The sequence below is a fragment of the Convolutriloba macropyga genome, chromosome 9 (genome assembly GCF_964194025.1).
Source record: "Convolutriloba macropyga chromosome 9, txConMacr16.3, whole genome shotgun sequence".
NCBI lineage: Eukaryota > Metazoa > Xenacoelomorpha > Acoela > Convolutidae > Convolutriloba > Convolutriloba macropyga.
In genome coordinates, this window is record NC_134476.1 from 41,188,300 (window position 1) to 41,210,559 (window position 22,260).

The window sequence follows — 22,260 nt, forward strand, 5'->3', positions numbered from 1 at the left end:
TTTTTTGATATATGAGTTGGTGTGAAATTTTCCGTATCCAGAAATCAAGGCTAATTTTGCTCTTATGGTTGTTTATTAAAATCCAATATTAGCAGGTACAATTGATTATATCTTTGTTTTCCGGAACAATTAAGTACTACTTAGATTGTTCAGTTTTGGCTTTTTTGACTTAAGTTATGTTAAAAATAAACATTGAATTATATATATTCTGCTGCTTTATTTATAGATTTCTTTTGGGAGGGCTTCAGCAAATTTTGCGAAATTCCCAAACTTCCCTCACTAAAACGTAGCTAGCTACTGACAAGCCAACCGCTCGCCAGTCGTTTGAGAGCAATTGGCCCGACGTTAGTCGGTTGTGTTGCTGACATCACTTAAACAACTAAATCTAATTTTTTATGGCATGATAACAAAAACAGTTTACTCTCTGGTTGGGTTTTCTTGGCTATAAATTTACCCGCTCCTGTTAATTTTTATGAACAATATTTGAAGCTATTTGGAGAGTTCTGTTAGTTGCAAGAGCAATAGTTAATACTTGCGTACTAATGGCTTTCTACTATTAAGAATTCGTCAACTGCCTGGAGTTAAATTATTTTTCTGAAATTGCCTCAGTTTTGCCGCAGTTCTGCATTTGTTTATATTCATGCACCATAAACAGCAACCATTTTGCTTCTTCACTTTTGAAATGTCTTACGAATCCTCGAATGTTGTTTATGGAATGAGTTTGCCATGATATCGTAGGGTTTGTAACTCTGAAAAAACGTACTCACTACTACTAAGGCAATAAACTGTTAGTTTGGAGATTTCGGGCCTGGAAAATAGCTATGATTATTCTAAGATAGTGTAGTTTACGGAGTATTCTGATTTCAGTAGGAACGCTGCTTTGTTTGTTGATTGCCCCAAAAATGGAAAAAATTTTTAATTGCAACAATTTGACTTTAGATGTTGTGATCTAAAGTTTTGAACCACGAAAATCTGCAACTATCGTCCGGCACTGGATTTTTCGATAGCTCAAAGCATAAACTAAAAAGCAAATATTTTTATGTGGAGAGTTATGAGTGGTATCATTAGAAAGCCCGTCCAGCGTAGAATATATAATACAGCCTTTTAAAATTCCCCTTTTCAAAATTCTGCTTTTTCATCAAAAATGACACGAATTAAGCTTCTTTTGGTCCACTTTATCAATTTGCCGGATTAGTAAACCTAAAAAAACACTTCTGACACAATCTTCGCTAACTCCAAATAGGTATAATTTTACTTTTTGCTCTTCCTTTGAGAGTGATCTTGAATTAAAATTTTGCCGTTTTTTGCTAATTTAAATCGTTAGTTATCCAAAATGCATAATTTTTTTTTGATATATGAGTTGGTGTGAAATTTTCCGTATCCAGAAATCGAGGCTAATTTTGCTCTTATGGTTGTTTATTAAAATCCAATATTAGCAGGTACAATTGATTATATCTTTGTTTTCCGGAACAATTAAGTACAACTTAGATTGTTCAGTTTTGGCTTTTTTGACTGAAGTTATGTTTAAAATAAACATTGAATTATATATATTCTGCTGCTTTATTTATAGATTTCTTTTGGGAGGGCTTCAGCAAATTTTGCGAAATTCCCAAACTTCCCTCACTAAAACGTAGCTAGCTACTGACAAGCCAACCGCTCGCCAGTCGTTTGAGAGCAACTGGCCCGACGTTAGTCGGTTGTGTTGCTGACATCACTTAAACAACTAAGTCTAATTTTTTATGGCATGATAACAAAAACAGTTTACTCTCAAGGGTTTGGGTTTTCTTGGCTATAAATTTACCCGCTCCTGTTAATTTTTATGAACAATATTTGAAGCTATTTGGAGAGTTCTGTTAGTTGCAAGAGCAATAGTTAATACTTGCGTACTAATGGCTTTCTACTATTAAGAATTCGTCAACTGCCTGGAGTTAAATTATTTTTCTTAAATTGCCTCAGTTTTGCCGCAGTTCTGCATTTGTTTATATTCATGCACCATAAACAGCAACCATTTTGCTTCTTCACTTTTGAAATGTCTTACGAATCCTCGAATGTTGTTTATGGAATGAGTTTGCCATGATATCGTAGGGTTTGTAACTCTGAAAAAACGTACTCACTACTACTAAGGCAATAAACTGTTAGTTTGGAGATTTCGGGCCTGGAAAATAGCTATGATTATTCTAAGATAGTGTAGTTTACGGAGTATTCTGATTTCAGTAGGAACGCTGCTTTGTTTGTTGATTGCCCCAAAAATGGAAAAAATTTTTAATTGCAACAATTTGACTTTAGATGTTGTGATCTAAAGTTTTGAACCACGAAAATCTGCAACTATCGTCCGGCACTGGATTTTTCGATAGCTCAAAGCATAAACTAAAAAGCAAATATTTTTATGTGGAGAGTTATGAGTGGTATCATTAGAAAGCCCGTCCAGCGTAGAATATATAATACAGCCTTTTAAAATTCCCCTTTTCAAAATTCTGCTTTTTCATCAAAAATGACACGAATTAAGCTTCTTTTGGTCCACTTTATCAATTTGCCGGATTAGTAAACCTAAAAAAACACTTCTGACACAATCTTCGCTAACTCCAAATAGGTATAATTTTACTTTTTGCTCTTCCTTTGAGAGTGATCTTGAATTAAAATTTTGCCGTTTTTTGCTAATTTAAATCGTTAGTTATCCAAAATGCATAATTTTTTTGATATATGAGTTGGTGTGAAATTTTCCGTATCCAGAAATCGAGGCTAATTTTGCTCTTATGGTTGTTTATTAAAATCCAATATTAGCAGGTACAATTGATTATATCTTTGTTTTCCGGAACAATTAAGTACAACTTAGATTGTTCAGTTTTGGCTTTTTTGACTGAAGTTATGTTTAAAATAAACATTGAATTATATATATTCTGCTGCTTTATTTATAGATTTCTTTTGGGAGGGCTTCAGCAAATTTTGCGAAATTCCCAAACTTCCCTCACTAAAACGTAGCTAGCTACTGACAAGCCAACCGCTCGCCAGTCGTTTGAGAGCAACTGGCCCGACGTTAGTCGGTTGTGTTGCTGACATCACTTAAACAACTAAGTCTAATTTTTTATGGCATGATAACAAAAACAGTTTACTCTCAAGGGTTTGGGTTTTCTTGGCTATAAATTTACCCGCTCCTGTTAATTTTTATGAACAATATTTGAAGCTATTTGGAGAGTTCTGTTAGTTGCAAGAGCAATAGTTAATACTTGCGTACTAATGGCTTTCTACTATTAAGAATTCGTCAACTGCCTGGAGTTAAATTATTTTTCTTAAATTGCCTCAGTTTTGCCGCAGTTCTGCATTTGTTTATATTCATGCACCATAAACAGCAACCATTTTGCTTCTTCATTTTTGAAATGTCTTACGAATCCTCGAATGTTGTTTATGGAATGAGTTTGCCATGATATCGTAGGGCTTGTAACTCTGAAAGAACGTACTCACTACTACTAAGGCAATAAACTGTTAGTTTGGGAGATTTCGGGCCTGGAAAATAGCAATTATTATTCTAAGATAGTGTAGTTTACGGAGTATTCTGATTGCAGTAGGAACGCTGCTTTGTTTGTTGATTGCCCCAAAAATGGAAAAGTTTTTTAATTGCAACAATTTGACTTTAGACGTGGAGAGTTATGAGTGGTATCATTAGAAAGCCCGTCCAGCGTAGAATATATAATTCAGCCTTTTAAAATTCCCCTTTTCAAAATTCTGCTTTTTCATCAAAAATGACACGAATTAAGCTTCTTTTGGTCCACTTTATCATTTTGCCGGATTAGTAAACCTAAAAACACACTTCTGACACAATCTTCGCTAACTCCAAATAGGTCTAATTTTACTTTTTGCTCTTCCTTTGAGAGTGATCTTGAATTAAAATTTTGCCGTTTTTTGCTAATTTAAATCGTTAGTTATCCAAAATGCATAATTTTTTTGATATATGAGTTGGTGTGAAATTTTCCGTATCCAGAAATCGAGGCTAATTTTGCTCTTATGGTTGTTTATTAAAATCCAATATTAGCAGGTACAATTGATTATATCTTTGTTTTCCGGAACAATTAAGTACAACTTAGATTGTTCAGTTTTGGCTTTTTTGACTGAAGTTATGTTTAAAATAAACATTGAATTATATATATTCTGCTGCTTTATTTATAGATTTCTTTTGGGAGGGCTTCAGCAAATTTTGCGAAATTCCCAAACTTCCCTCACTAAAACGTAGCTAGCTACTGACAAGCCAACCGCTCGCCAGTCGTTTGAGAGCAACTGGCCCGACGTTAGTCGGTTGTGTTGCTGACATCACTTAAACAACTAAATCTAATTTTTTATGGCATGATAACAAAAACAGTTTACTCTCTGGTTGGGTTTTCTTGGCTATAAATTTACCCGCTCCTGTTAATTTTTATGAACAATATTTGAAGCTATTTGGAGAGTTCTGTTAGTTGCAAGAGCAATAGTTAATACTTGCGTACTAATGGCTTTCTACTATTAAGAATTCGTCAACTGCCTGGAGTTAAATTATTTTTCTGAAATTGCCTCAGTTTTGCCGCAGTTCTGCATTTGTTTATATTCATGCACCATAAGCAGCAACCATTTTGCTTCTTCACTTTTGAAATGTCTTACGAATCCTCGAATGTTGTTTATGGAATGAGTTTGCCATGATATCGTAGGGCTTGTATCTCTGAAAGAACGTACTCACTACTACTAAGGCAATAAACTGTTAGTTTGGGAGATTTCGGGCCTGGAAAATAGCAATTATTATTCTAAGATAGTGTAGTTTACGGAGTATTCTGATTTCAGTAGGAACGCTGCTTTGTTTGTTGATTGCCCCAAAAATGGAAAAGTTTTTTAATTGCAACAATTTGACTTTAGACGTTGTGATCTAAAGTTTTGAACCACGAAAATCTGCAACTATCGTCCGGCACTGGATTTTTTGATAGCTCAAAGCATAAACTAAAAAGCAAATATTTTTATGTAGAGAGTTATGAGGGGTATCATTAGAAAGCCCGTCCAGCGTAGAATATATAATTCAGCCTTTTAAATTTCCCCTTTTCAAAATTCTGCTTTTTCATCAAAAATGACACGAATTAAGCTTCTTTTGGTCCACTTTATCAATTTGCCGGATTAGTAAACTTAAAAACACTCTTCTGACACAATCTCCACTAACTCCAAATAGGTCTAATTTTACTTTTTGCTCTTCCTTTGAGAGTGATCTTGAATTAAAGTTTTGCCGTTTTTGCTAATTTAAATCGTTAGTTATCCAAAATGCATAATTTATTTTGATATATGAGTTAGTGTGAAATTTTTCGTATCCAGAAATCAAGGCTAATTTTGCTCTTATGGTTGTTTATTAAAATCCAATATTAGCAGGTACAATTGATTATATCTTTGTTTTCCGGAAAAATTAAGTACAACTTAGATTGTTCAGTTTTGGCTTTTTTGACTTAAGTTATGTTTAAAATAAACTTTGAATTATATATATTCTGCTGCTTTATTTATAGATTTTTTTTGGGAAGGCTTCAGCAAATTTTGCGAAATTCCCAAACTTCCACAGGTTTCTTAAAATAGCGGAACCTTTCAATTTATGCCACTTATTAAATTCTTTGCAATTTTTGCTTCCAATTGATTTTTTTTCTTTTTTGAAATTCCAATTGATTCTTCTGATCACTCGAAATGCGTTTTTGTTGTTGGTATCCTGGAAAAACTTAGAAAGCTACTTTTCGTGTGCATATTTTGCATCAAAACATTCTGCAGTCTCAAAAATTTTGAATATAATCAAATTTGAATTGAAATTGTAAAAGTTCATATGTGTACCCTCAGCGGACCTTCTTGATCCATCCTGTTTTTTTCAGCGGCCTGATTTGAGTAGACATCAGATGTTTGATGTTTTCCAATAGATTTTAATCGAAATAAATTACTTGTTCACATCAACTGCACTCAATCAAAAGTCCTATCCACTCAAATAATGTCAGCTTCTTTCGTTTTCTGCTTCACCTTCGTCAAGTCTTGAGCAATTGCTGCGCACCTCTCATTGGGTGAGTAAAACAAAAGTATTTGTTGAATGAATAAATACATTGTCTCAATGCTGATACTAAGTCAACTATCATGCTGCAAGAAGGTATTTAGAATTGTTCAATTTTGCCTAAAAATCTCTCCGGTTGTGCGAATAAAAGAATTCTTTTACCACCCTCTCGTTGGGCGGCAAGCAGAAAAGCATTTCCATTGAGCAATTTAAGTTAAAGTATTTCTTCATCTTTTGTTAGTACAGGTACCTTCTTCAAACTGAAATGAGTGCCATTTTTATCTAGTTCTTCTTTTGCAAAAGTTCTTCTGTTCTTAAGATTGAAATGCTCAACCTGTTTGATTTCCCTAGCGAAATCAAAAAGGTTGGGCATTTCAATTGCTTTTGCCAAAATTGATCTGGAAACTTTCGTCAATATGTGTGTAGACTGTTCATTCCCTTCTGAAGGATATCAAATTGAAAGAAAAGTTTTACTGCCATCTCATTAGTTTTAATTAGATGTTTGGCTGTTGTCTGTCTGATGTTTTCCAGTAACCGTCAGTCAAAATAAAATTTCTTGTTTAATCACATGTTTCTGGTTTAACTTCTTAATCAATCAACGGCACTCAATCAAATTCCTTTTCACTCAAATAATTTAGCTTTCGCTTTCTGCATCACCTTCGTCAAGTATTGAGCAATTGGTTCCCCCTCTCATTGGGTGGGTAAAACATAACTGATAGTTGAATGAATAAATGCCCTGTCTCCTTGGGTGATAATAAGTCAATTATCATGCCGCAAGAAGGTATTGCAAATTGTTCAATTTTCCTAAAATCTCGGCTCAATTTGTGCTAAGAAAATTGAATTCTCTTTACCATGTAGCTCCTTCTCTTTGGGCAACAAGTAAAAAAGCATAGCCGTTGAGCAATTTAAGTGAAATATTTCGTGAAGTATTTCATCGTTTAGTAACACGGGCACCGTCTTCAAACTGAAATGAGCGCCATTTTCATCTAGTTCTAATGCAGATGTTGGTTGCTCTTAGGATTGAAATGCACAACCTCGTTTTGATTTCGGTAGGGGTCGCTTTTGCCGAAATTGGTCTGTCAACTTTTTTCAATATTTGTAAACTGTCTATTCCGCTGTAAAGAAATATCAAATTGAATGAAAATTTAAATAATTTTACTGCCCCTAATGTATCAGGTAGCACTGTCTCAACAAAATTTACAAGATTTAAAATTAGTTTCTGTCTAAATGTAAGTTTATTTGTTACTTAGCAATAGTTGCGTATAATTTCAGATAATGACTGTTGGAAAAGGACAAAATCAAAATAGGCGCTCTGCTGGTGAGCAGAGACATGCCAAGAATTATCGTGCGCCTGGAAATGATAGAAATGTTCAGAAAAAGGTACCGATTCAATTATTTGTATTGTATTTGTAGAAGTATTATTAACTTGTGATTTTCAGATTTTTGAAGAATATTGGAGCTTCCAAGTGGTGAATGCTGGGCTTCAAAATGGAGATATTTTCAAAGTAAGAATTTGTTTGGTGACGTAATTTTGTTGTCTTGTCATCTGACATGTTATTGTACCATTTTTTAATTTTTATAGGACACTTTACGAATAAACGCAAAGAACTTCGAGGAGGCCTTTGTCGACGACCCGGTAAGAATTTCAGTTAGTTGGTCCATATTCAAAATAAGTGGAATCAGGAAATTTAGAGAAAAAAAACAATCCTTTAACACCAATAAAGGCTTCGCTCCACAATTTTGTTCTGCCGGCCTTAAATCCGGAATCTGAAACAGTTAAAGCCGGAATCTGAAGCAGTGAGAAGCTCGGTTCTTAAAGTGCATTACATAAGTTTATTAATACCCGCAAAGCGATAGCCGGGGCTATTATCGGCCTTCTCTTGGTTTTTACAATTCAAAGAATTTGAATCGTATTGGGGAGCGGTTTTTTAAGATCTATTCACACATTTTCATGATTTTTGAGATATTGGAGTAGTGATTTTAGTCACGCCGAAACAGGAAGTGGAGCGAAAAAGCGAGTGGCTTTTTTTGCTCTAATTTTAAAGTAGAGTGAGAAAAGGTGTTTGAACTATAACTCGCTTTCACGCTAGTGGTTTTTGTTCACATGCGGCATTTTGACCTTGAGTTTCAATGTTTTTTCGATTTTTATGATCGAATTTTCCAAATAGTCCTCCCAATCCATTCAAATTCTATTGTATGTCTATTTTTTTGGTTAGTAAATGAAAGTTTCTTGAATTTTAGGTCAGGACTTGTCCTGCTATGTTTTTTTACCCGATTTACCATCGAGTGACATTTTTACCATCAACGTTTGACAATCGCTTCAAAGCTGCTTTTTGTTCTTTCGTTCATGCAATTTCAACTGAATTGCGTGCGTAACGTCCTTTCTCACTCTTAGTGGAGTGAGTTTTTTGTTCATTCGCGTGAGTAAGTTTTTGTCACACGCGACTTACCTCAATCTCAAAAATAACATCCTGACTGAAATTGACTCTTTAATTGAATTCAGTGAGATAAGGTCAATTGAATGCTTGGCGCTCTAATTGAATGTTGTTTGAGAGCGGCTATTGGAAGCAGCAAAAAGTTATCCAGATTATTAATCAAAATATATCATCTCATTATTTATTAAAAAGAAATTTCTTCTCTGGTCTGTTTTTTTTACTATCTTTTTGAGACTGAAGATCTACGAAGCTATGCCGGCTTTTTTGGTAGTTGCGATTTATGTATGGAGATGCGGATCTCTTTCTGTTCAATTTATGTCCACATTTGTGTTTTTTGTTTCATTGCGTTTGTTTTTTTGTACTTTTTAATACTTGTTAACATAGTTCGTGCTAGTAGGACCGCAAAACGTCGATACCTCTAAATTGTATGTTAGGCAGAAATTAGATATGAAGTTTTATAGGTCTGTAATTATCAATTGTATGACTGCTTTATTCCTTCCATTTACTAGAGTCAAAAAACGCAAGCTTAACAACCAAGCCTAAGTACGGTTTGTCGAAGTATTTTAGCCAGCTTATTTGTTTGACCCTTTTGACTTTTTTCATCAAAAATGGGCCCTACTCCTCATGCCCCTGGGCTACTGCGGAAGCTAACCGCTCGGTCGTTTGTTGAGAGTAATTCACCGGACCTGAGTCGATTATGTTCATTTGATTCCTCAATGCCTTCAAACCTAATTTTAGTTGGGATCCTGGCCCAGCCTACCTATGAGTGACTTTCGCCTTTGTCTCAATAATGAACAATTGAGCTTTTAGCACAGCGCCAAATGTAATATTAATTTTGAGAGTATTTTCTTTTGTACACAGCACATTAAGTGTTACTCCACAATGTTTTGATGTGCAGAGATTCCATTTGACTTTAACGGTTTAAATCAACTGCATTTGAGATAGCTGTTTTTGATTGGATCTATGAAAAATCAGTTGAAAAAATTATTGAAATCATTAGTTCCAATGTTGTGGTTTTCTTTGTCTACTGTGTATAAGGTAGGAACCAGATTTTTCCCTGGTTTTTATTGCAAATCGTTGTTAACTGCTCTTTATAAGTTTTGACTTTTAATAAAAATTGATTAGTCCTGTTGGTTTTCACGACTCCAGAACTCTATTGGTTTTCTCTATTTTTTTTTAGCTGAAGCATATGTGTTCATGACTCGAATTTCGACATCTTTCTTGAGTTCTCTGGAAATCCTTAGCGAAATCACCCTCTATAATCAACATTGAGACAAAATTTTGTTTGCTTTTTCAATTCTCTCATTCTTTTTGAGTAACTATGAGATAAACGGGATATTCGAAGGAGCCGAATGCTTTTTTTAAAGTAGCTTGAATTATACAATTTTGGCTACGTTAATCATTAACAATATTTATTTATAATCGAGCTTGAACGAAGTCTGAAGCAATTATTGTAAATGTGGGTTTCTTTTATGCAAAATTTTTACTTGACCGTCTTTGCGCTTTTGCGCTAGAACATCCTTTTGCTCGCTGGGTGATTTGACTCCCCGAGCCTTTTTCGCCCTTGTCTTCTTGAAATTTGCGTGATCTAAATTGCGCTCATTCAGAAATTTATTAGCAAGGGTATTAATTGTTCATTCACACATAAGAGTTAAAGACGGTGTGTCTGTGAGTAACACCTCAGCCTAGTGTTCGAATACCCCGCGTTTGAGCCCCAACTATGTCAAAAGTTATGCACCCAAAAAATTCTCTAAATTGTGCCAAATAGGTTTTTCATTTTTAAATGAAGCCTCTCTCGGCCTGTCGTTCGAGAGTAATTTGTCCGACGTTAATCCGTGTATGTTTAAAAATAGCATTAAGTAAATCTTTATCAATAGGGTGAAACAATCTTTTGTGTTGCATAAATATTTAATATAAACCACATCAACAAGTTTTAGTTCGCTTCTAACTTTCTTTTATTAAATTATATTTATTTTCTTTCTTGTTGTTTTTCTATGGGAGCGCTTATGAAGAAGGGCTGCGTTTTAATGAGCAAGTTTTTGGTGATATCTTATTGCTTTCTCGTTGAATTAATTATTGGGTCTCAAGCTGAAAAATTCTAAACAATCCGAAAAGGCTTAAATAAGAGGAATCTGAACTTTGTACGCAAATCCACATAGCCTACCATAGGCCTTGATAGTTTTCAGTCTTAGCAAAGTTTGGATCTTATATATGAAGACCAAAAGCTAATTGGTTGGTGGAAAAGCTGGTGAGACTTGCATCATTGATAATGGCTGCCAAGTCTGCGGAGTTTTGATAAAGTCTCGATTAATCTGGGTGATGAGTACTGCTCGGCTTCATATTCCATTGTAATGACAGGCTTGCAATATTGCAGGAGGGGGGTGATGATGTGCTTCTGAGTGGGATGAAGTCGAGGAACAGAGCATTCCACGATGATGTGGTCGCTTACATAATCAACCACAGAAGCAAATGGATTGTAAGTTGAATAACAGGGCACATGAGTGTAGTATATGCAAAACCATAGTATAGTCGGTTACTATTGCAGCATAAGCTTAAGCTTCGCTGCCAGATTACCAACAAGATGATAATGTTATCTTTAAAATAAAGTTCATTTAAAGAATGTTGGTTTTAAACAAAAAATCTATCCCTATCTTGCAAGCCGCAGTGATTTTAGAAATTTCTGGTTGCAATACTCAGGGGGTGGTGGGGAATATACCACAAAATTTAATTCTGGACTTCCAGATGTGGCCGTAATTGATTTTTTCAGGTGCAATTTCAGCGACTCCTAATCAGCTACCCAGAATTTGAAGCTGTATATCTCAACATGAAAAACGCCTCAGAGGCAACTGAAAATGTGCAGATATCGGAAAGCGACACAAGTTCTCAAGCTTCCGAGCAGTCTGGTGCTGTTGCTGGCAATGTTGCCTCGACACCTCCAAGAAGCTCCAATGATTCCAAAACGAGAACGCCAAGTTCTGACCGGAGACAGAAAGGTGCAGCGGTGTCCGATAGAAACTGTCTGCTGGCATCATTGCAGTCACCTGGCGGTACTGAAGGCGAAAATGAAGACTCTAGATCTGAGAAAGAAGCACCCCTTATTAGCAGGGCTTCGAAAGACTTTGTACCGCCAGAGCCAAGAGTGGAAACCAAAATAGCAAAATTGAAAATATCGGATAACAAGAGAGGTGATACAAAGAAAGCAAGCGGGGAAATTAAAACACCTCTTAATATTTTGCATTGTGAAATGATGGAGTTAATGGAACAGCTTCCGGGTTCAGAATCTACTGTACAGCTGTCAGATTTTGTTGTCAAAACCGGAAAGGTAAGGCACAATTCAAAAACTTAACTTCTCATAATCTCAGGACAAGATCTTAATACCAGAATAAATTTAGGGCAGCTTTAGGTAGCTCATAAAGTTGATTTGATTTAAATTCTCAAATTGCATAGAGAAACAAAGTTCACTTGAAAATGGATGTTCGGCGCATGTGAATCAAATCCGGTTTTGATGTTGTATATATACCGCTTTATATATGATATTATTAATTGCTCTTGAACGAAGTTCATAGCAATTATTGTAAACGTGTCTTTTTTATGCAAAATTTTTGCTTGACAGTTTTGACTTTTCGAGTGACTTTTACGCCCTTGACTTTTAAAGTTTCGCGTGATCTAAAATTCTTTCTCAATCTCAATTTCAAGCAGCAGAACTCAATTGGCGACAATTTTATACTAAAAGTCAAATATAATACCGCTTTGACGAAGTAATTTTAGACCCTTGAAGGGGTTTCTACTGGTAAACGCAAACAGTTGAAAATCAGAGCAAATTGTTTCACCCATTCTGTAAAATTTGAGATTGTCGATTTCATTTGTCCTGAATTTCATTCAAATTTCGGTTTGAAAAGACAACAGGTAAATTTTTTGAGAAATAAAAACGCTTAAATTGATATATGGCTGGGTAAGATAATCTTAGTCGACTTTATTAACTCGTTGTCATACCATTAGTTATCAGGTCAAAGTCATAATCAAGTTTGTAATCACGGCAACTCCTGGATTCATGGCCTCTGATGATGATTTATCATGTGAACCAAAACCCACATAATCGGGTTTAAAATTAGATTTGTAGAACCCACACAATAGGGATTTCAGTTGGAATAATAAAGCCCACACAATCGAGTTTTCAATTGGGTTAGTAGAACCCACACAATCTGATTTGCAATTGGGATACCGAAACCCACACAATCAAAGGTTATGACGTAAAGGAGGCTTCTTTGACTTGCAACTGGCTCACAGTTTTGCACTTCTTGCTATCAACATTATAGCGTTTCCTCTCATTATTGTGACTGAAACCAATTGATCAAGCCTGCTGAAAGCAACTGACAAAGCAGCTGAGTACAAACTTCTGTTGTCAGTGAGCAGAGCTATTCGCTTCAATTTATTTCTGACCAACTCAGAGAGTCCACCAAATGATTCAAAAGCCGTGGGAATAAATTGAACACATATGTTGGCACATTGTTGGGAATGCTGCTCAAACTTTCTGTCTTCCGCAGCTCTCATGGCCGCATTTGAAATAATACTGGGTTGCAGTGGGGAGGTAATGGTTACATCCAGAGCTGCTGATTCTCCAGCAGACCAACATGGTAAATACACATCTCCAGGTCGAGAATTTGTTTCTGGTATCCAGTTTTCTGCTCGCAAACTGGTGACAGGTTGGCAGCGCTGCAAGCGGGAAAAAAATTGTTCCTTAGGTGGATGTGTCGCGAATTCATATAGCCCCGCCCATGACATGTAACAGCATGATCACCGAGTGTATCCAAAGATCCTGTTGTACAATAGAGACACTTCCCTTCTTTTTCATATATGGGAACCCCCAGTCTGTATTTCACATGTTCACGAAACTCGTCTGGTAAGCGATTGAGGCCGAGAGCCGGTATGGGAGCTGCCAATAACCATTCTCTTTATTGAGACAGAGAGAGTGACAATAAACCAGTATTTTGTCTTTCGTATGTTTGGTTTTCAATTAATTTATTGAGAGCAACATCGTCGAGGACTTCCTCTATATTACTTTGAGTAAGCTGCAATATTGCAAACCATTTGTTTGGTCAACCATTTTGGTAAGTGTGATCTGCTTTCAGACCTTGGCCAGTTTTAAGCTCTACCAATGTAGCAGACTGCGATATCGAACCAATATAGGCTGCTTTTATCTGGTCAGCTGCTCGTCGGACTCTAATTCCAGTCTTTTTCATAGGCAAACAAGCTTGATGCCATGACTCATTGAACAAAACTTTACCCAGTATATTCTCGAAAGTTGTCCTTTGAAGCGAGTCAATTTCCCCAAAGATTTTTACGGTTTGCTCTGATGGCGTATTGCAGCGCAGTAAATACACCATTTTTGGTGCACCCAGGCAACTACGTAGAATGCCGAGAGCACACTGTGGGTCGTTTATGTACTCTAGTTTCTCCAGTAGATTTCCGATCTTTTGAACAAGTTTGTGTTGAGGGAGCAACGAATATGGGGGATCCAACAGCACCCAGTATTTCAATTCCTTCTCTACTGTTTCTTTTATTACTGCTATCGATCGTGTTCAGAGCTCCTTTTGACCAGACGTCACATTTGTCTCTTCTGAGTTCTAAACCTCAAGTTTTGCCCGAGTCAGTCAAAATATCTTTAAAAAAGCTGCAATATTGACAAACCATTTATTTCATCAACCATTTTGGTAAGTGTGATCTGCTTTCAGACCTTGGCCAGTTATAAGCTCTACTAATGTAGCAGACTGCGATATCGAACCAATATAGGCTGCTTTCATCTGGTCAGCTGCTCGTCGGACTCTAATTCAAGTCTTTTTCATAGGCAAACAAGCTTGATGCCATGACTCATTGAACAAAACTGTACCCAGTATATTCTCGAAAGTTGTTCTTTGAAGCGAATCAAATTCCCCAAAAATTTTTACGGTTTTCTCTGATGGTGTATTGCATCGCAGTGAATACACCATTTTTGGTGCACCCAGGCAACTACGTAGAATGCCGAGAGCACACTGTGGGTCGTTTATGTACTGTAGTTTCTCCAGTAGTTTTCCGATCTTTTGAACAAGTTTGTGTTGAGGGAGCAACGAATATGGGGGATCCAACAGCACCCAGTATTTCAATTCCTTCTCTACTGTTTCTTTTAATTCTGCTATCGATCGTGTTCAGAGCTCCTTTTGACCAGACGTCACATTTGTCTCTTCTGAGTTCTAAACCGCAAATTTCGCCCGAGTCAGTCAAAATATCTTTAAGTAAGCTGCAATATTGACAAACCATTTAATTCATCAACCATTTTGGTGTGATCTGCTTTCAGACCTTGGCCTGTTATAAGCTCTACCAATGTAGCAGACTGCGATATCGAACCAATATAGGCTACTTTCATCTGGTCAGCTGCTCGTCGGACTCTAATTCCACTCTTTTTGATAGGCAAACAAGCTTGATGCCATGACTCATTGAACAAAACTGTACCCAGTATATTCTCGAAAGTTGTCCTTTGAAGCGAGCCAAATTCCCCAAAAATTTTTACGGTTTGCTCTGATGGGGTATTGCATCGCAGTGAATACACCATTTTTGGTGCACCCAGGCAACTACGTAGAATGCCGAGAGCACACTGTGGGTCGTTTATGTACTCTAGTTTCTCCAGTAGTTTTCCGATCTTTTGAACAAGTTTGTGTTGAGGCAGCAACGAATATGGGGGATCCAACAGCACCCAGTATTTCAATTCCTTCTCCTACTGTTTCTTTTAATTCTGCTATCCATCGTGTTCAGAGCTCGTTTTGACCAGACGTCACATTTGTCTCTTCTGAGTTCTAAACCGCAAGTTTCGCCCGAGTCAGTCAAATTATCTTTAAGTAAGCTGCAATATTGACAAACCATTTAATTCATCAACCATTATGGTAAGTGTGATCTGCTTTCAGACCTTGGCCTGTTATAAGCACTACCAATGTAGCAGACTGCGATATCGAACCAATATAGGCTACCTTCATCTGGTCAGCTGCTCGTCGGACTCTAATTCAAGTCTTTTTCATAGGCAAACAAGCTGGATGCCATGACTCATTGAACAAAACTGTACCCAGTATATTCTCGAAAGTTGTACTTTGAAGCGAATCAAATTCCCCAAAATTTTTTACGGTTTGCTCTGATGGTGTATTGCAGCGCAGTGAATATACCATTTTTGGTGCACCCAGGCAGGCAACTACGTAGAATGCCGAGAGCACACTGTGGGTCGTTTATGTACTCTAGTTTCTCCAGTAGTTTTCCGATCTTTTGAACAAGTTTGTGTTGAGGGAGCAACGAATATGGGGGATCCAACAGCACCCAGTATTTCAATTCCTTCTCTACTGTTTCTTTTAATTCTGCTATCCATCGTGTTCAGAGCTCCTTTTTACCAGACGTCACATTTGTCTCTTCTGAGTTCTAAACCGCAAGTTTTGCCCGAGTCAGTCAAAATATCTTTAAGTAAGCTGCAATATTGACAAACCATTTAATTCATCAACCATTTTGGTAAGTGTGATCTGCTTTCAGACCTTGGCCTGTTATAAGCTCTACCAATGTAGCAGACTGCGATATCGAACCAATATAGGCTACTTTCATCTGGTCAGCTGCTCGTCGGACTCTAATTCCAGTCTTTTTGATAGGCAAACAAGCTTGATGCCATGACTCATTGAACAAAACTGTACCCAGTATGTTCTCGAAAGTTGTCCTTTGAAGCGAGTCAAATTCGCCAAAAATTTTTACGGCTTTCTCTGATAATGTAATGCAGCGCGGTGAATATACCATTTTTGGTGCACCCAGGCAACTACGTAGAATGCCGAGAGCACACTGTGGGTCGTTATTGTACTCTAGTTTCTCCAGTAGTTTTCCGATCTTTTGAACAAGTTTCTGTTTTGAGGGAGCAACGAATATGGGGGATCCAACAGCACCCAGTATTTCAATTCCTTCTCCTACTGTTTCTTTTAATTCTGCTATCCATAGTGTTCAGAGCTCCTTTTGACCAGACGTCACATTTGTTTCTTCTGTGTTCTAAACCGCAAGTTTTGCCCGAGTCAATCAAAATATCCTCAAATAAGCTGCAATATTGACAAACCATTTATTTCATCAACCATTTTGGTAAGTGTGATCTGCTTTCAGACCTTGGCCAGTTATAAGCTCTACCAATGTAGCAGACTGCGATATCGAACCAATATAGGCTACTTTCATCTGGTCAGCTGCTCGTCGACTCTAATTCCAGTCTTTTTGATAGGCAAACAAGCTTGATGCCATGACTCATTGAACAAAACTGTACCCAGTATATTCTCGAAAGTTGTCCTTTGAAGCGAGTCAAATTCGCCAAAAATTTTTACGGCTTGCTCTGATGGTGTAATGCAGCGCAGTGAATACACCATTTTTGGTGCACCCAGGCAACTACGTAGAATGCCGAGAGCACACTGTGGGTCGTTTTTGTACTCTAGTTTCTCCAGTAGTTTTCCGATCTTTTGAACAAGTTTCTGTTTTGAGGGAGCAACGAATATGGGGGATCCAACAGCACCCAGTATTTCAATTCCTTCTCCTACTGTTTCTTTTAATTCTGCTATCCATAGTGTTCAGAGCTCCTTTTGACCACACGTCACATTTGTTTCTTCTGAGTTCTAAGCCGCAAGTTTTGCCCGAGTCAGTCAAAATATCTTTTAGTAAGCTGCAATATTGACAAGCCATTTAATTCATCAATCATTTTGGTAAGTGTGATTTGCTTTTAGACCTTGGCCAGTTATAAGCTCTACTAATGTAGCAGACTGCGATATCGAACGAATATAGGCTGCTTTCATCTGGTCAGCTGCTCGTCGGACTCTAATTCAAGTCTTTTTCATAGGCAAAGAAGCTTGATGCCATGACTCATTGAACAAAACTGTACCCAGTATATTCTCGAAAGTTGTCCTTTGAAGCGAGTCGAGTTCCCCAAAAATTTTTACGGCTTGCTCTGATGGTGTATTGCAGTGCAGTGAATACACCATTTTTGGTGCACCCAGGCAACTACTTAGAATGCCGAGAATACACTGTGGATCGTTTTTTTTTACTCTAGTTTCTCCAGTAGTTTTCCGATCTTTTGAACAAGTTTCTGTGTTGAGGGAGCAACGAATATGGGGGATCCAACAGCACCCATTTTTTCAATTCCTTCTCTACTGTTTCTTTTAATTCTGCTATCGATCGTGTTCAGAGCTCCTTTTGACCAGACGTCACATTTGTCTCTTCTGAGTTCTAAACCGCAAGTTTTGCCCGAGTCAGTCAAAGTATCTGAAGCCTCCTTAAGTTCGGTTTCTGTTGCAGCGATAATACCATTGTCAAGTTAACAGTAGTGCTTGGTAAGATTAGGTAATTTTGATTCAGTTTCTTCTATTATAGACGACAAGGTTAGGGAGAACAACAGAGGACCCAAGGGATCTCCTTCTTTCACTCTAGACTTTTTACAGATTTGTTGCTATATTAAAGATGACTCTGCTGTGAGTAGCAATTAATGGCAAATGATGCAAGACTCGGCATTAAAACATTAAAGTTTTTCACTATTTCTAGGATTTGAAATTTTCACTATTTCATTATTTGAAATTTCGGTAAAATTTTAATTTCAGTTAGTTTTGAAAAAAGAATTTTTTCTACAATTTGAAATTTTTGAAATTAGAAATTTCTGAATTTTGAAATTCCAGTAAAATTTGAATATCAGTTCAATTTGAGGTTCAATTGAATTTAGTTAAATTTGATTTTCAGTGAAGTTTGAATTTCAGTTAAATTCGAATTTTAGTTGAGTTGGAAAATCCAAAACCAGAACAAAATATTTCACTATTTATAGAATTTGAAATTTCAGTAGAGCTTGATGTTCAGTTTAATTTGAAATTCAGTTAAAGTTCATTTAGTTTTGAAAAACAAAAAAAAATCTGTTTCAAATCTGGTTCAAACGAAAAACTGTTTCCGAAATTTTCACTATTTCACTAGTGAAATTTGAGTTTTTAGTTACACTTGAATTCCAATTGAGTTTGATTTTCAATTAGTTTGAATTTCAGTTAAATATCAAATTCAGTTAAACTTGCATAAAAATTTGGATAACAGAGCTTGTTTCACTATTTCTAAAATTTGAAATTTTCAGAAGTCACCTTTTTCTAAGTTTCCACTGTTTCTGTTAAATTTCACCATTTGAATTTCAGTTAAATTTCTTTATTTGAATTTCAGTTAAATGTACTTAGATCATAAGTTGAAAATTTCTACGGTTGAAAACAAATTGTTCCAAAACCAGAACAAATGATGTCACGTTTTCTAATTTTTAATTTCTGTTAGTTTTGAGTTTCGTTTAAATTTGAATGTTAGTTAAATTTCAGTTGAATTTGAATATCAATATGTTATATTAAACTTTCAGATATTTGGGATGAGCTCTTATCTTCCTTAACGTATTGAACGCGCTCCTCTTTCAACCTGTTTCCGCATTAGAAGTTCGCAACAACGTCGTTCAGTTTTTGCGGAAATACAAATGGAAGATATCGTGCACTCGTTTTTATTCTGTTTCATTCCAATGGAGCTCAAAGAAGTTTTTGCTGCTATGTTTACGCTCATCTAGTTAATTTAAAAAATTTTAACTTGAAGCTGGACCATTTTGCACATGTAAGCCTTGCAATGTTAGTTTTGAGGAAATAAACACCAGGAACTTATAGCAATTCCGAACTTTTGCTAATTTTTGTTGTTTGCCTGCCTCCGCTTTTCTCTTATTTGTCAGGACAGATTTTTGTACCTTCAGTTTATCTGTGTTTGCAACTTAGATGGTTAACTTTGGAATTCAATACCCCGTTATCAAAAATGTCTATCACTTTAATGCTATTATTAATAGTTTCCCCTATTTCAGTAACAAAAAATGGGTTTGCTTGCAATTTCCAATTGATCTATGAGTCAGTTGATGTAGTAAATTTTTCAATTTAATTACGTTTTATTTATATACGTTTTCAGTTTAGTTTGGTCTTTCTCTTCAGTTGTATTTCGAAACCCCAGTCCAAAGCTATTGCATCAAATTTCTTGCAATTTGCCTGCTATGTATATTTATTTGTTTAATAGCCCCGGCGCGATAGCTGAGGCTATTATTGGCCGTAACTTGGTTTTTTATTTCTGTCAAGATTTTTGTTTCGAGCATATAACGTCACAGTCGCTTCAAATCTGTTTTTTGTTCAATCGTTCATGCATTTTTAACTGAAGTGCGTGCCTGACGTCATTTCTACTCTTGGTGGAGCGAGTTGTTTTTTTCATTTGCGTGATTAATCTTTTGGTCCCACTTGACTTACCTCACTCTCAGAACTGACTTCATCGCTTTGAAATTGACTTTTCTTTACTTTAATTGAATGCGATAAGGTCAAGTGAGCGTATATCACTCTAATTGAAGGTTATTTAGGAGCAGCTAATAGAAACAGCAATTCGTTATGCAGATTCTCAATCAAAATTTAAGATCTCAGCCCTTAATGAAAAGAATAAGTTTCTTTTTTGGTCTGTCTTTTTAACTTTCTTTTTGCAACTGTAGATCTACGAAGCTTTTGCGTGAAAAGAGGAGCTTTTTTGATAAAAAATGTCAGCAAAGGAGAATTCGAGATAGATTGCGAAGTATATGAAAGCGGTTGTCCATCAAAACAGGCCACTACAATCATGATTCCTATCAAGCAGTATTTGTTTTTTATATTTATTAAGATTAAGATCTAGGGCGAGGATAAGTTTCAGTTTTTTATTAAATTATATAGATTGTTTAACGTACGTTGCCGCACATCACCGATTGTCCTGTTTAATTTTTTTGCCAATCATGTTTTACTAACCAGGGACCTAATTGTTTCAAGAAGTTGAATATACTGCTTGATGACATTATGAAATGGTGTTTGGCATGTTAAATTTGACGGTATCGAAAACTTTCTCTTTGCAAAATATGAGAAGAAATAATGTAACTGGTGGTAACTGGTTAATTTAATTGCTCCACTCTGCAATACGTTTTGCTGTTGTTTCTCATGAAACATTTTTTTTATTTCGTCTCCCACATTTCTATTTCTACTATATGACGTCACGATATATTCAATCTGCGTGTTGTTCCTTCATGCAATTTCGACTGTGTGACGTTATTTTTCAGTCGTAGTGGACCGAATTTTTTGTTCGTTCGCTTCGTTAAATTTTTTTTGGTCACACGTCAGTTACGTCACTCAAAAATTACTTTGCTCTCTTTTGAAATGACTATCTTGTTTTATTTCAAGGAGATAAGGTCAACTGAGAGTGTCTCAATGTAATTGAGGGTTATTTGAGACCCGCTAATAGAAGCAGCAGTAAGTTATGCAAATTCTTATTCAAAATATAACATCTCAGCAATTAATAAAAGAAGTTTATTTTTCGGTCTGTTTTTGTAATTTTTTTGATACAGCAGATCTACGGAAGCGATCGCGGTTTTTTTCTAGCAATCTGGCAGGTGTGTTCTTTTGGTGAAAAAAATGTGTTTTTGAGAAAAGAAAAACCGTTTTGCCTTAAGTTGTTACCATTTTCAATGTCTATCTCATCTTCATACTCATGCGATGCTTTTATTTTCAGCACCGAAAACGAGAATGTTCCTTTCTTACCACACAATTACAATAATTTTTATGATAACTTTATGACTTCAAGTCAAATCAGGGGGTCACCGTTATCGATTAATTTTTGCCCAATTTTTCAAAATTTCTGGGAGAGGGGCAGAGTTGTACGAGTATTTAGGATAACTAATTTTGTGTTGATTTTGATGGAAGGTGGTAAGGATTCTGGAGATGTGTCACTCTCGTCGTTGTGTGGGCAAGTTGCGCCCCTTCCCTCGTGCCAACATTCGGCATGCTCTCTTTTCTCCTTTGGACTGCAGGGTACCCAGACTGAGGGTTCCACTGGAGGAGTGTCCCCCTGAATTCCTCTCCAACCCTGCACAGTTCGAAAGTGTCCTCTTTGCAGCAAGAATTACCAACTGGAAGGCGGACGATATATATGCCGTCGGGTATGTTCCTTACATCATCATTGATTTCAAGAAAGTTTTATCGCCTTCTAGGAGCTAATAGTCCCATAGTGACTTGCAAAAATTACGTTTTCGAGCTGACCTTACAAGTGCATATCCAGGTCAGCAGAGAAAGCTAAAAGTTTATAAGTTTAAGTTGCTGACTTAGTTTTTCAGTGTTAATTCTTCTAATAGGTCATTATGTTCTTTATATACGTTTTACTTTTTAATAGCCGCACAGCGATAGCTGGGGCTATTATTGGCCTTCTCTTGGTTTTTTACAATTCAAAGAATTTGAATTGTATTGGGGCGCTGTCTTTTTTTTTAAGATCTGTTCACACATTTTCATGATTTTTGAAGTCAAATTGGAGTAGTGATTTTGGTCACGCCGAAACAGGAAATGGAGCGAAAAAGCGAGTGGTTTTGCGGCGTGATTTTTTTTTTGCTCTAATTTTTAAAGTAGAGTGCGAAAATGGTGTTTGAACAAAAATTCGGTTTCTCGGTAGTGGTTTTTTGTTCACATGCGGCAATTTCACTCTGATTTTTACTGTTTTTTCGATTTTTTGGATCGGATTTTTTTCTAAATGGTTTTCCCAATCCATTCACAGCTCATTCTAGGCCTAGTTTTTTGTTTGAATTCAATTTCCATTTCTCGCTAGTGGTTTTTTTGTTCACATGCGGCATTTTGACATTGATTTTTTGTTTTTTTTCTTATTTTTTGATCTGATTTTTTTAAAATGGTTTTCTCAATTCACTCATAGTCCATTCTAGGTCTAGTTTTTCTGTTTAGTCAA

General features: G+C 36.3%; 1 protein-coding gene across 1 annotated transcript in view; it reads left to right on the forward strand.

Moving 5' to 3' along the window:
- The first annotated feature begins 7,300 nt into the window (after nucleotides 1–7,300).
- Nucleotides 7,301–22,260, forward strand: part of LOC142345787 (DIS3-like exonuclease 2) — a 93,403-nt gene continuing 78,443 nt past the window's right edge. Inside the window, exons 1-6 of the mRNA XM_075398132.1 lie at nucleotides 7,301–7,405; nucleotides 7,465–7,530; nucleotides 7,608–7,661; nucleotides 10,835–10,936; nucleotides 11,228–11,782; nucleotides 21,234–21,469. Coding sequence (XP_075254247.1) covers nucleotides 7,301–7,405; nucleotides 7,465–7,530; nucleotides 7,608–7,661; nucleotides 10,835–10,936; nucleotides 11,228–11,782; nucleotides 21,234–21,469 — 1,118 coding nt within the window. The remainder of the gene's footprint in view (nucleotides 7,406–7,464; nucleotides 7,531–7,607; nucleotides 7,662–10,834; nucleotides 10,937–11,227; nucleotides 11,783–21,233; nucleotides 21,470–22,260) is intronic.